Genomic DNA, 13689 nt, shown 5'->3' on the forward strand with positions numbered 1-13689 from the left:
AGGCAGAGAGAACAACATTGTAAAGTTCGGTAGTATAAAGATAACAACATCGTGGTGCGATCGACTAATATTTACTTCCCAAAAATTAAATCCCTAATTCGACTGAAACAATATGTAAATGCATAATAATGATTTAGAAACAATTAGATGATGAACCAATGAACAACGGGGTTCATGGCAAATGAACCCCAAATTCATTTTTGGTATAATTTTTAAAACAATTCAATAGTATTTAGTTCGCATATTAGCTCAATGTACTAATGAAAATGATGTAAAAATACTTTAAGCTAAATTTAAATCTGTTTATGAAGAAATCATTGGAAATGATCATGGTTGAAGAAAATTTGTTTTAAAAAACTGAGTTAAAACCAGTTCATTCTGAGTAACGAAATTTTTCTAAATGTAATGAAATCACGGCCTGGGAACATATGTCTGCAAGCAGATTAGCACAAAATTCATATTCATATAATATCTATTAGTAACGAAATTGATAATAAATTGAAAAACCTATTGAAAATGTATTATCTATGTATTAAAAACTGTATTTATTAATTTTATAAATATTTAATTCATTAAAAAAGTATTAATATATTAATACTATTTAAAAATTATTAATTTATTATTAATTAATACTGTAGTAATATTTTTAGTGTACGGTACGTTAAGAATAATGTAATATTAGATAATCTCAACTATTCAAACGTAAACAGCAACTATCTAGCCTCAATTTAATTCCATTTCATCAAGTTTCTTTAATTGATCGAATAGATATTGCAACTTACACATTTTGAAAATGTGCATTTCATTATCCGGGTCAAAACTTTCACTTCAATAATTAACGAGAGATGACGAGAGATGAAAAGGAAATATCCAACCATAGCTATTAATGTTAATACGCGTTCCAAATGAGATGACTATATATACATATATATATATATATATTTATATATAAGAAATTTTATCCATGGAATAAGTCACTAACATATGAATAAATAATTCNATATTATGTATGTATCATGTTGGTTTTTAAATAATATTAATACTATTGAGTAAAATCTAAAGGCTTTATCTATAAATGTAGCGGTAGCGCTGTAGCGGCAAAACCCCGTACCGCTACTTAAATATGTAGCGGGCAATACCGCTACCGCTACAATTGCTTAAATGTAGCGCCGCTACCGATCCCGCTACAACTGCTTAAATGTAGCGGCCGCGGCCGCTACCGCTACCGCTACAATTGCTTAAATGTAGCGCCGCTACTACTACTGAAAATGTAGCGGCCGCTACATGTAGCGCGCTACTGACCACCTCCGGTTATACATCATTAGATTTGTCTCAATGACCTTTTCAAAATTATGACTAACTTTTTGAACTACGAATTACACTTCATATTGCATGATTTTTTGATTTGCCGCCTCAAGGCAGCAGGTTTAGTTTCTAGTTATGCGTATTTATGACCACTTATCGAGTTATTGACTCCTGTCTTGCCAAAAGTTGATTTCAGTCAACACCAATGAGCCAGAAGTTGATGAGTTTTTATGCTGTTGGCTGAAATCACGATTAGGTACGAATTCTCTGCACATAATATCTGGATTATGGACGAAACTGGAACGAAATTTTTTTCTGGTCAATTAAATATATTTTTTCTAGTCAAGGATACATTTTTTCATGTCAAGGACGAATTTTTATAGCAAGGATGTATTTTTCATGTCAAGGATATATATTTTTATGTCAATGAAATAGTTTTCTTAACGTCAGTGATAGATTTTTTAAGCCAAGAGTATATTTTTTCAAGTTAAGGATATGATTTTTGAGTTGTTAATAAATGAATGAATGTCATTTTTATTACATTTTCTTGTTTTTAACTGTAAAGTGTTGTTTTATCTTTTTTAACGAAAAATATGCAATTGTGGCGAAGGGACCAAGGGTGAGCGCCTTGCCCCGAGCCCATTGCCCCAGGGGTGGGGCAATGGGCCCATTTTGACACTTTTTACAAAATAGTGTTTCATTAAAAATTGAATAACTATTGGCGTCTAATTCACATCATACATTATTTATTAGTTGTACCTTCAAACAAAACAAAGAACAACCTCGCATCAATTAAGGAGACCGTCTACCCTCCAGAAAAACTTCTACATTTGTCATATGATCTTGCTGAAATTTCATACACCTGCGTAAAATGTAAAATAAAAAACAATTTGCTCGTATAAATTTTTGGAAAAAATGAAAGAAAACGTGAAATTTATAGAAAACGGCCAAAAAGGGGTACATTAGAAAATCCGTCTCCTCCTACAAATATCGTGCTACTTAAACTGTAATTGTACAGCGTCAGATATGCACAAATAGCAGGTCATTAGCTCCTCAAAATATATCATGACTACTTGTTAATCAGAAATAATTTTCCTCCCACACTCCGCATCTTCTGCAGTTCACAGTTAAAATAATAATCACGCAGCATGAGACTTTCACAAATATGTCGTCTGGAAATATTCATGCCTATTCTCGCCGCAATTGGTGTGGCTGCACTGCTGTACGAGGTAAGCTCATTTTAAATGTGGCTCATGTTTGGTTCAAATTAAAATAAAATTGTTCCGGGGCCAACTGAATCTACCCCAGACAAATTTCTCCATCTCTATTATATATTAAACCATCGCAGGCTGTAAAACAGCACTAAAATTGTGGTGCAGTGGTATTTTTATGTGCAATGGGCAATGGTAATTGCAGTTTATGTGATCATTCATAAAGCTCTAGGAGCCACTACAAGGAATATTCCTCTAGGAGCCACAAAGATCACACCTTCAGAAGCCACAGCAAGATCTTGGCTGATCAGCCCGCGAGACAAAATTTTTAGCGCAGTGAACCTTTTTTCATAAACTAAACATGCACAAATTCTCCCGCACAAAATTTCGGAAGCAAATTTAACTCTGTTCGGCCAGGCGTTGTTCCTGATTATAATTTTGACGCAATAATTGCGCAACATTAAAATGCTCGCAGAATATAATATATATTGTCGTAACTCAAAAAATGAAAGTTTCATCTATAAACTGTAATTGAACGGCGTCAGACATACACAAATAGCAGATGATTTTGCTCCTCAAAGTGTATCTTGACTATTGGTTGTTAATTAGAACTAATTTTCCTCCCCCACTCCGCATCTCTTCCACTTCGCAGTTAAAATAAAAAAAAACACAGCATGAGACCTCCACGAATAAGGAGCCCGAAAATATTCATGCCTATTCTCGTCGCAATTGGTGTGGTTGCACTGCTGTACGAGGTAAGTTAATTTTAAATGTGGCTCATATTTGGCTCAAATTAAAATAAAATTTGCCCGGAGCCAACTTAACTGACCCCAGACAAATATGTCCATCGTTATTATATAATAAACCATCGCAGGCTGTAAAACAGCATTAAAATTGTGGTGCAATGGTATTTTTATGTGCAATGGGCAATGGTAATTGCAGTTTATGTGAGCGCTCACATTTGGTTAATATTAAGCCTAAATTTGCTTGACATTAATATATTTTGAATACTCAAATAATGATTAAATGCATATAATAATATTGACTTGACATGTTCGAACTAGTCATTCCTTGAGAGGAATTCGTATCAATATAGATATTTGTCCTTGCCTGTTTTCTCTTACTGCTGAGAAAATAATTTTTTAAATGTTGAACTATTTGAACAAAGATAATCATCGCCATGAAGTGACCATTTAATAAAGTGAGTTCGACGTTAACCCATTTAAATTATATTAATAAAAGTTCCTAAGTAATAAACGAATAAAATATAGAACTGCGGATGAGAAATGGTAACTAAACATTTTAAAAATTTTCATATTCCAGATGCACCGAGTAAAACTTCAGATTCCAACCCAACTACTGCCGCCTACAAACCACGGGAGTTCAGCAAGTGGAGCTCATAGCAGCGAAACAATAACTAATTTCTCAATGAATTCAATACGTTCAAAACAAATTATGGACATTAAAGAGCCGACAACGGACACAAGTCCTGTCCAAACCCGTCTGAAACTAATGCAGAACAACGTGAAGGACTTACCAATTGAGTCTACTGGAGGTGTCGAACATGAGGTGAACGAAGCGTGGAATGTCAACTGCAGTATCAATAATGAAAAATATCACACTAAGTTTATAGCACTAGCTTCCATGCGCCATACTGGTCTTTTTGACGATTATGCTTAAGTCCTACTTATAAATGAAGTTTTTTAGACGAACATAATAGATTAGTGCTTATTTTGGTATATCTGGTGATTTAGGAAGCCCAACCTCCAGGAAATTTACGTAGTGCACTCGTTTGTATCCGAAATATACACCGGGCTGCCAATTAAATTAATAACTCATCGTTGAAGATAAAGTTTGCCGAGAGACGGCAGCGGCTGCAGCTGGGATGCGACAAGCACCGCAACCAGGCGTCTTTCGGTGGCGTGGAACATTTCGGTGGCGTGCTCAGAAATCGTTTACTTTGGCTCAACCGGGAAAAGATCGTAGTGTGCATGATTGCTAAGGTTTGACTTAGGTTACAACTTAGAATTTTCGCTGCCGAATGAAATTCGGTTCAATTATATTTAGTAGATAAATGTTATTATTTAACCAAATTTACTTAGATAAATGACTTTCTTTATTGGCTCGGTATTAGTAATCAATACATTTTATTGGTAATCATTACATAATCATTTTTTTACCAGTCAAACTTCAAAAGACCAATTTTGGTGTAAAAAGTAAAATTATCACCTTTGAATTTGCTTATTCGTTAAAAAAATACATTGTTCTTGTACCCGTTTTTTTAATTAACAATTGAGAATTTCGAGATCAGGTCATCGTTGAAGATTTTTTGAGTGAAGAAATATAAACAGATGCCAATTATGATTCAGCATATCTGTGCTCTTTTCTCAGGTTGCCTCGTCCTCGTGGTGCAATTACCTTTTGAATCATTACCTTAACGGCTCATCAAAGAGTGAAGGATATGGTCATCGCGTTGCACAACGTCTGTTGGCTCCGCAGCCTGGCCTCACAGGGCAAGTGAAGCTCAATTTTACGCATTTTGATTTAGACAGGTTTGATGAATATATACTTTGTTTCATTGACAAGTTTTCTCATGCATAAACCAGTTTGTAGTTAGTGTAGAAACTTGTAATTTTATGGAAATGTTCGTTTATATCAATGTATACTCAACTAGTTGAGCTCTTACATTAATGGCCATTTCGAGATGAAGCTGTCTGACTGCATCTTGAACTGGCTTAATCGGCATATTTTAGTATTAACTAGAAAATTCCTTTTATTTTTGGGGTTGTGTTGGGAATTATTTTTAATTCGTTAATAAAAAATTAAAATGTAACATTTTACAGTCCACTAACTTCATTGCAAGAAATTTTGAACATATTTCGAGTCCTCAAAGGTTGAATAATCTTGTACGTAGGAAAGAAACGTTGCAACAACTCAACAGCTTCACAAAAATTCTTACTGTTCGTCATCCGTTTGCGAGGCTGGTGTCTGCCTACCGCAATAAAGCGGAGCCTTGCATCAATGAAACGTGAGTTCCAGGGCTGAGAATTAATGTCAGTGACATTACATTTGTTAAATTCTTATGTTCCCCTAGCATTTGATATATTAACTATTCTTTCAATGGCGTGAATTTATCCTTCTCCATTACCGATAATTACCTTCTCCATTACCGAAACATAATCTCTCCTCCTCCAAGCAATCAGTTAGATTGTTATTTCCGTGCCCTTTTTTTACCTATGTACTGCTCAGTTTACTTCACCTGCTCTGTATACCTTCTAATGACGTATACGTCATTATCTGCTTTCTCTCGTATGCTGTTGTGGTTGCTTCAGCCAGAACCCCTTCCGTTATAGCTTTTGCACTAATGACTTTGTATTCCCACTAACAAACACAAACAATGTAGCAATTGATTAAATTATCAAATAACTTCTATATATAAGCATATGGCAGCCGAGCGCTGGGACTATAACCGCTCATGCAACAGATAAGGAAATTGAAAAACGAATTTATTAAGGACAACGTCCCTATGGGCTCAAAAATAATCCCAAGGGGCAAAGAAAAATATATCGAATGCTAATAGACAACACTCACTACCAATACACATAACAAATGAGCAGTTCTAGATTGAAACTTATGCCATTCTGTTTGTGTTCCCGAATAACACGAAAAATGAAAGCACTCACAAATTTACGGAAAATACTCATATAAACAAAATACATTCAACCTCATCCAACTCGACATTCCATTCTCCGCCTTAGTCGGATCATTCATCGTCAAAACCCGGTAATTTTACACATCCATTCCAAATATATTTATCCGCTATTAAAACGAAGTCCAAATTAAACAAAGCACTACTCTTTATCACTGATACACACGAGTCTCATTTCAAATCTTTATAGGCTCTACACAAAAAAATGCAATATCTTGTCTTGCAATTTCCCCATCCTCGCAGTCTTAAACAAACAATCGCAAAAAACTGGTTGAGAACCAAATCATACGGTCCTCAGCTCTTCAACCTTCAAACTACGGAATCTTTGAATTCAACCTTCCAACACCATCAATTCAAAGATTCCGTACTGGGTCTTCAACCTCCATCCTTGTACACCTAACCACATATACTACAAGAATCCCACAACTACGACGGGCTACCAAAACGAGTTCACAGCCATAGCAATAGACAATTACTTGAATTGAAACTGACCAACGATAAAGGCATCACCACCCTAAGCCGCAAGCGTCTCTATCCTGCCATCAAGCATCTCTATCCTGCCATCGCAAGCGTCTCTATCCTGCCATTTTTTCATCATTAGCATCGTGAAAAAATCAGCATACCTAGTATTAATTAATATAAAAAAACCTGTAAAAATAAATGATTTAAATGAAAAAGCACTCAACCGTGCAATCTCATTAACATTTTCCAGCCCTAGTCAACCCCAATTTCTAACTGACCAACTCGAGCATCTCCCAAAGATCAAAGAATGCACGTAGCAACTTTTTCGTCTGCTTTTTAACATTTCATTTTCTTCTTAATTTTTCTGGTCATCATCTGCCCCCTCTTATATCCTACCTATTTTCCTCGAGACACCGCACACACTCAGTATATCACTCTAAGATAATAAATTTATATAAGCACACAACGACAACGTTACCATCCTTCTTCCTTGGCTTAGTGCTGAGTACCCAGGGAGTGATTGACGCTGTACGATTTTGCAAGCAACTAAATATTTTGTTCGCGCTGTACTTTTACTCATATAAACTCTGTTTTACAATTGAATCGAAATTTTCTAATTCTAAATTCCTGACATCAAATTAAAAGATATCTGATCATGAATTTTTTGTACGGATGGCATGCAGAGGAAGTATTTAAAATGACATTACCTTTTCACTAGGACATGCTATGTAAAAACCAGGAATATCCCACTATCGCCTAAGGCACTTTTCAAGGACTTTGCGGAGTATCTGATAGAGACAGTAAAAGTCCCTGTTCTGGCTGACGATGCCGCGTACCAGTCGTTCGACCTTCACTGGATTCCATATTTTCTCAACTGTAAAGTGTGTGACCTGAGCTACGAATATATCGTCAAAATGGAAACCTGGAACGACGATCTCAGGTGCGTCAGGGCTGAAAGAATTTTCATCTCAATTTTTATGTAGATGGTGGCCAGTGAACGAGGTGTTGACAGAGTCGTATTTTTCTGAACATATTCCCACAAATGACTGGGTTTCTCACTAATGTTTCTCAGTCTAACATATTCTCACTAATGTTTTAAAGCTTGTTGTAAACATATGCAATGCCTTCTACACTGCATTTGTTTTGGTTAAGAATGAATTAATACTGATCAGCCCATGTGCTTATTAGCTTTTGCCAGAATGCTACACTAAATTTGTATGTTTCCAGTTACCTGCTGCCAAAATATCACATCGAATATGTGGAGAAAGCCTACGGCGATATTTTGAACTCGAGCGATGTATCCTTTCAGTACTTCAAGGTAAGACGCAACTTTATCATCTATCTTCAAGGTAAGACGCAACTTTATCTTTTCATAAATTAGATGTTACAAATCACTTTTTTTAAGTACATATGTTGTGCCGAAATAGCGGAATTGCCGGTTCCATGGAATCAGCAGCACATTTGCCGAATCTGTAGAATCAGCATTCCTATACTATAGGAATCTGGGGTTGGGTCAGTGAGCAAAGTTTTTTTAATATTTAAACATATAGGAACTTGACCTAACCTTTTCTAACACTAGCAGTCAATTTATGTTCTAACTCCACCTCTATCATCCGATTTTTTAAATCAGCAACGAAATGCTGATTCCACAGATTCGGAAAACTGGCTGCCGATAGAATCGGCAATTCCGCGATTTTGGCACGACACATATACATATGTATATAGTCAAAAACGGAAGGTTGTAGAGGAGCGACTATTGGACAAGGCCGAAAAGTCTGATAACATATGATACTTATCATGAAACAATGCAAGTATTGTTACGCAGTATAAGTACTTAGAAGTGAATGCTACAGTTGAAAGTAAATAATTAACATATATATTTGTTACTAGTGGCGTTACAATTAATTCATAATACATAATACGAAAAAGCAGCATAAATAAACATTTGTTGGTAATCTCATGGTAATAAATTTTCTGACATTGGTAAAATTATTAAAGTAACATTAGATCTGCAATTTACGGTAACTCAAATATATTTCCAGTTCAATTTTTGTTATACTCACTCTTGTTCGCAGACGCTGCCAGAGTCGCTCGTCCTGAAACTGTACGAGATCTACAAGATTGACTTCGAATTGTTCGGCTATTCCCTGGATGGCTATTTGCAATGATTTAATAATATTTACATTTTACAATATTTAATGCATTTATTAATATTTGCAGCGACAGGCATTTGATATTGTTTGAAATATTACAGATTTGATAATATATGATATGTTTTTGATAAAATCTTGATGTGCATGTTGCGAACCAATCACTATGTGGTAGCTTCATGATATCTGAATAGAAACCAAGGTCTTAGTTGAGCAAATGTCCAATTGTTTGCTTACGACAACAAAATAATGATGACTCCATTTATCCTATCAAAATTTTGATTCCTGGCATCCGCTAGCTCAAGGACGCACCAAGCTGGCCTAGCGGTGTAAATTAGCGGCTCTATGTCCGCTTTAAGTTCTGGTTGTACGAGGAAAATAAGCACCTGATTAGGATACGGTCTATTCTTTGATAACCGCGGGTCGACTGCGGGGCGCGAGTATTTGGTATCCGATACGTTCGGGACAGGCACTGCCGAATCTGAAAAAATGCATTAAAAAATGCCCTCTCCCTTCCTCCCTTGATGGAGCTATGTAGACAGAAAAAGGCAAAAACAACGATGAGTTTCATTCTTCAAGCGTGTTTCCTGAACTTTTCATAATAATACAAAGCTTATTTCTGGAGCAGTGACGCATTTCCCTAAGTGAAAATAAAACGCCTTGTATCTTTTGACTCGTCCTTTCCACATTCGCAATATTCAGAGACGGGTATAAAAATCAAAGCTCGTCAGGATGGCATATATATATATATATAGTTTTTTATGAAAGAGCAATGTAGCTGCCATCTCAGCGAAAAATTAGATACATGTTTCATTTAATTCCGTGCAGGATTTTTTGCATGTTTCAGGAAGGCACTAGCGCCGTGTGTCATCTTATAGCAATGTTTAATTAGCCTATGCTACCAGACGCACAATGCTTTTCGGTAAAGGACCAAATGTCGCTACTGTATTTAACAAGCCTACTTTCAATTAGCAAATATTTTTGTCAAGGGATGCATATTTGCGTCTCCCAATAATCAATGGAATAATTAAAATGCTTGAAAACTTTATTATCAAGTTCTTATTCAGCCCTCCAAATGAAACATGTTTCTATTAGAACTCGAATGAAGGGAGAAGTTCCTGTTTAGGGAGGAGTTTGTACCTATCTCATTAGCTTATTTAATTTTGAAGACTACAAGATTCATTGTACGTAGAATTTCATCATCACTTTCGATGAACTTTAAATAAGTTTATCTTGACCCGAACTGCTACTTCGGCACTTGCGTAAAAAATCATTTTCCTGAACTTATCTAATATGGTCCTCTATTTTCTATTCATAAACATTAATATTCAGCCAGTATGCATGAATGATTAATCTCAAAGATATATCATTGCTATATTCCTTGTTCTACCGCTTGTCAGGTGTAGCCGCTTGACAGTTGGACCTACCTAACGAACAGCCAACAAACTACAGAAGCCAATAAGCCAATAAATTACAAAAGAAACATTTAATGTACCTAAGGCAATCAGTACGAAAAAACTACGTAAATTCAATGAACAATGTCCTAATTAATGGAATAACTGCTTCGAAAGGAGATAACTGTATGACTTCGATATAGTTTTAACATTTTAATATGTCAGCCTATTTGGGTGCTCGAAACTCTAGAGTCTAGATGATCTGCGTAAAGCAAGTTCGCTGGATGCCTTGCGGGGCCTGGAGGCGTACGTAAGGCACATACATTCGCTGGTGTAGCTGGTCCCTGAACTGTTCTCTATGTTAATGGGTTGCAAGCTAATTGGTAATTGCTTTTCGGCGAGTCAATTTACATTAGTCTTAACCCTATTTATAGAGCAAAATGGTCAATATTAGTGATTAATATTTACGAATTATGTTGCGAAATTAAATTAATTAATCAAATTGCCGTCATAAATAAGAATTAGGCCTGAGTGTAGCTTTAATCGCTTCGTCTCCAATGATTAGAGTTTTGTTCGTGTCAAATGATCTTCTAGCTTGAGGAGCCACCCGCTCGTGGCTAGCAACGCATGAACACGATTCTTAGTAATGGCAAATGACTAAGTATTGCTTATATAGTCATCTACGCGACAGCAGATAGCTGAATGCAGGAATTGAACGAAAGTGAAAGTTAGGTTCGAGGGCTGTAAGCAAGATAGTTCAATCTCCCCAACCCAACCCACATTTGTTGCTTCATAAGCAAAGCGGCAGTGCCTGTTGAAAATGCGTAAGTCATTCTCGGAAGTAAAGCATTCTCGAAGAGATATAATTAAAAAATATATCCACTTCGCAAATTACGAGAATATATCGCTAATAGGTATTCCTAGTTAGTGAAACCCTGAAGTGTCTCACTAAGTGCAGGCATGATCACAAGTGCCAAATTTCATTTCGATGTACCAATTCGATGTTATTGGGATTTGAATATCGAATCATTATAGATAAAAATATATACAGCTTATTTATGTAAATTATTAATGCCTTTATATGAGAGCGATGGTTGGCAGTATGTCATAGTCTACAAAAGTTTTGACCAAGGAACAGCCTTTCACGTGAAGTCGTGAAGTGCTGCCCTTCCCTTCTACAGCCCTTCACGAAAGGTCGAGCTGACCAAACAGCCTAGTCCGCGTGGTTATATATTAGCCTACCTATCCATTGCCGGCATCCAACGCCGGCAATCAGAAGATTCAAGTTTTCAAACACCGAGAAACCTTTATTTGTACGGTCATCAACACGATACGGTCACAGTTGTCGTCAGTAACGGTACGGTCACTATCACCAACAGTAGAAGTACGGCAATGAGCTTGGAGTAACATTATCGACGATGAAGACTTCACTCATACACAGAAGTACGGTCTTTATAGAACAATCTACGACTAAACTGACCGTGAGACATCTACAGTGGGGGGAAATAAATATTCGTACACTTGAAAAATCGCATTTTAATGTATGAAAGTACACAAACTTAACAAGAAAAGTGATTTAAATTATGTATAGAGACGCATAGTATTCAAAAATACTATCAAAAGAAATTAAATCTCAATGCAACAAGGGTCTCGCAACCATTTTATCTTGTACACGAATTAATAATGCAAATGTTCCTGATACTTCATTCGCGTTCGGCTCCAGGCAAAACAGAAAATAGCAGCAACACCTTTTTCCTCTGCAGGAAAGCTTTCAACGCTTTTAAATTTACGTTTGTCATACATTTGGCAGGTGAAACATATTATCATATTCTGATCAAAATTCTAGTGGCACAATCTCAATCTTTCCATTATAATCCCGTCAGCAATTGACTATGTTACGCTAGGTATTAAATTTCTGCTCGAATGTTTAAAGCAGAACTAAATCCTTTTACATCTGTATAATATGAAGAAAGAATGATGGAGTCATTTGTTAATAAACATTCTTCAGAACATCAACTAGTTGCATAACCATTATACGGTGCCCAAATGTTGCTAAAGGTTCCTTGTCTGCTTAATATTCCGATCAGCAGGAGCTGAACCTTACAAGTACTTTGGGACGGAAGAACTTTGAGATTTTAGAATTACTTGATTATGTCTGTTAACTTATGACCTTATGATGAGTTTAGGACTTCTCAGTCCTCGGTCACGCTGATGCGCCGCCTTCGTCGTCCTCCGTCTCCGAGTCGTCACTAGGTAGGTCGTTACATCGGGACGCGGATGTAACGTTGAACGTGTTCCGGGTATTTGCGCTCCTTTGGGCCAGCTGATGCAAGATGCTGTTGCTTGTCACTTGCTTAGGGTAGTTTCCCATAACCAGACGATCAGGGATCTTCTTCAAAAACTTATCCAGTTGTCTCTTGAAAGTCGCAAGGATAAACTCCCCTCCTCTCAGCACCTTTGGTAAGGCGTTAAACAGCCTTGGTCCTACCGCGGACAGTGATCCCTCACGAAGAGTCTGTAATCTGGCCGCGGCTCTGTTATTAAATGCGGGAATTCTGCACTGTCTCCCCTAATTCCGTTGTAATACGTCACAATTTTAGATGTATCACTTTCCAATTTGGGAGCCAGGTTGGTTATCATCTTCCAATTGTACAGTATATTCTGTATAATGTTTTATAATAACTCTCCGTAATGACATGTTTTTGGTCCAACGTCAGCAAATTGCAGGCAGGATTGATAACTTGTTTTGTTCTTTGCTAATAAATATAACAATTGAAAGGAATACCAACTTGAAATAATTCAGATAAAAAATATCACAATTTCTCTAGTAATGTCGCAGGATATATTTTAAATTACCTTTATCAATTTTTGTCCGGCTTCTAATGACAGCGATGCTCACACCATATTCCTTAACGACGTAAACTTTAAGTCGACGTAATGGTAATGATGATGTAAGCCATTAATGTTGCGTCGTAATTGCTGTCATTTAAATGATATTCATTCACCATTGAGCGACTCCAGATAACGAAACCGAAAGCTCTCAGTTATGGAAATCGAGGCGACCTCGCGCGTCTCATAAACGAATAATTAACGTGTGGAAAATATCGTCAAATTACTCTACCACTTTTGTTCCTGCGGTCTATATGAATTAGCTACGTTTTGAATGTGATATCAACATTTTGTGACTTTACATTCAAATAAAATAAAAATTATTATTTTAAATTCTTTGTTCTGATTGTCGGCAGCTACCGCTTGCTCGCAAATGCTCCGTGGACAAAAGCTTAGCAGCTGAGCGAGCGTAGTCTGGAAGTTTCCACGTGCCGGCAGGACGCTGTGAAGCAGCTATAATGCTTTTATGAGACGAATATGAGGCAGCCAATTATTCAAACCTCAACAATGCCACAGACGGCAAATTTTCCACTAGAAAGAACGAGAGATATCACGAAAAAATTAATTAA

At 36.5% G+C, this 13689-nt stretch overlaps 1 protein-coding gene across 2 annotated transcripts; it reads left to right on the top strand.

Moving 5' to 3' along the window:
- The first annotated feature begins 2275 nt into the window (after positions 1-2275).
- On the top strand, positions 2276-9883 carry LOC108668764 (carbohydrate sulfotransferase 11-like). Of its 2 annotated transcripts, none has more exons than XM_047879542.1 (8): positions 2276-2534; positions 3840-4085; positions 4364-4519; positions 4908-5029; positions 5431-5544; positions 7406-7627; positions 7915-8005; positions 8763-9883. In XM_047879542.1, exons 1-8 carry the CDS (start codon positions 2454-2456, stop codon positions 8853-8855), a joined length of 1125 nt encoding a protein of 374 aa, XP_047735498.1. In that variant the 5' UTR covers positions 2276-2453; the 3' UTR covers positions 8856-9883. The 2 variants fall into 2 exon arrangements, with proteins under 2 accessions (XP_047735498.1, XP_018011504.1); XM_018156015.2 differs by lacking the exon at positions 2276-2534 and adding an exon at positions 3055-3271.
- The last annotated feature ends 3806 nt before the right edge of the window (positions 9884-13689 follow it).

The sequence above is a fragment of the Hyalella azteca genome, unplaced genomic scaffold (assembly GCF_000764305.2).
Source record: "Hyalella azteca isolate HAZT.00-mixed unplaced genomic scaffold, Hazt_2.0.2 contig3312, whole genome shotgun sequence".
NCBI lineage: Eukaryota > Metazoa > Arthropoda > Malacostraca > Amphipoda > Hyalellidae > Hyalella > Hyalella azteca.

Coding starts and splice junctions, on each gene's coding strand:
- LOC108668764 (XM_047879542.1), top strand. CDS start 2,454: ATGAGACTTTCACAAATATGTCGTCTGGAAATATTCATGCCTATTCTC. Junction 4,086..4,363: donor CTGGAGGTGTCGAACATGAG/GTGAACGAAGCG, acceptor TCATCGTTGAAG/ATAAAGTTTGCCGAGAGACG. Junction 8,006..8,762: donor TATCCTTTCAGTACTTCAAG/GTAAGACGCAAC, acceptor TCTTGTTCGCAG/ACGCTGCCAGAGTCGCTCGT.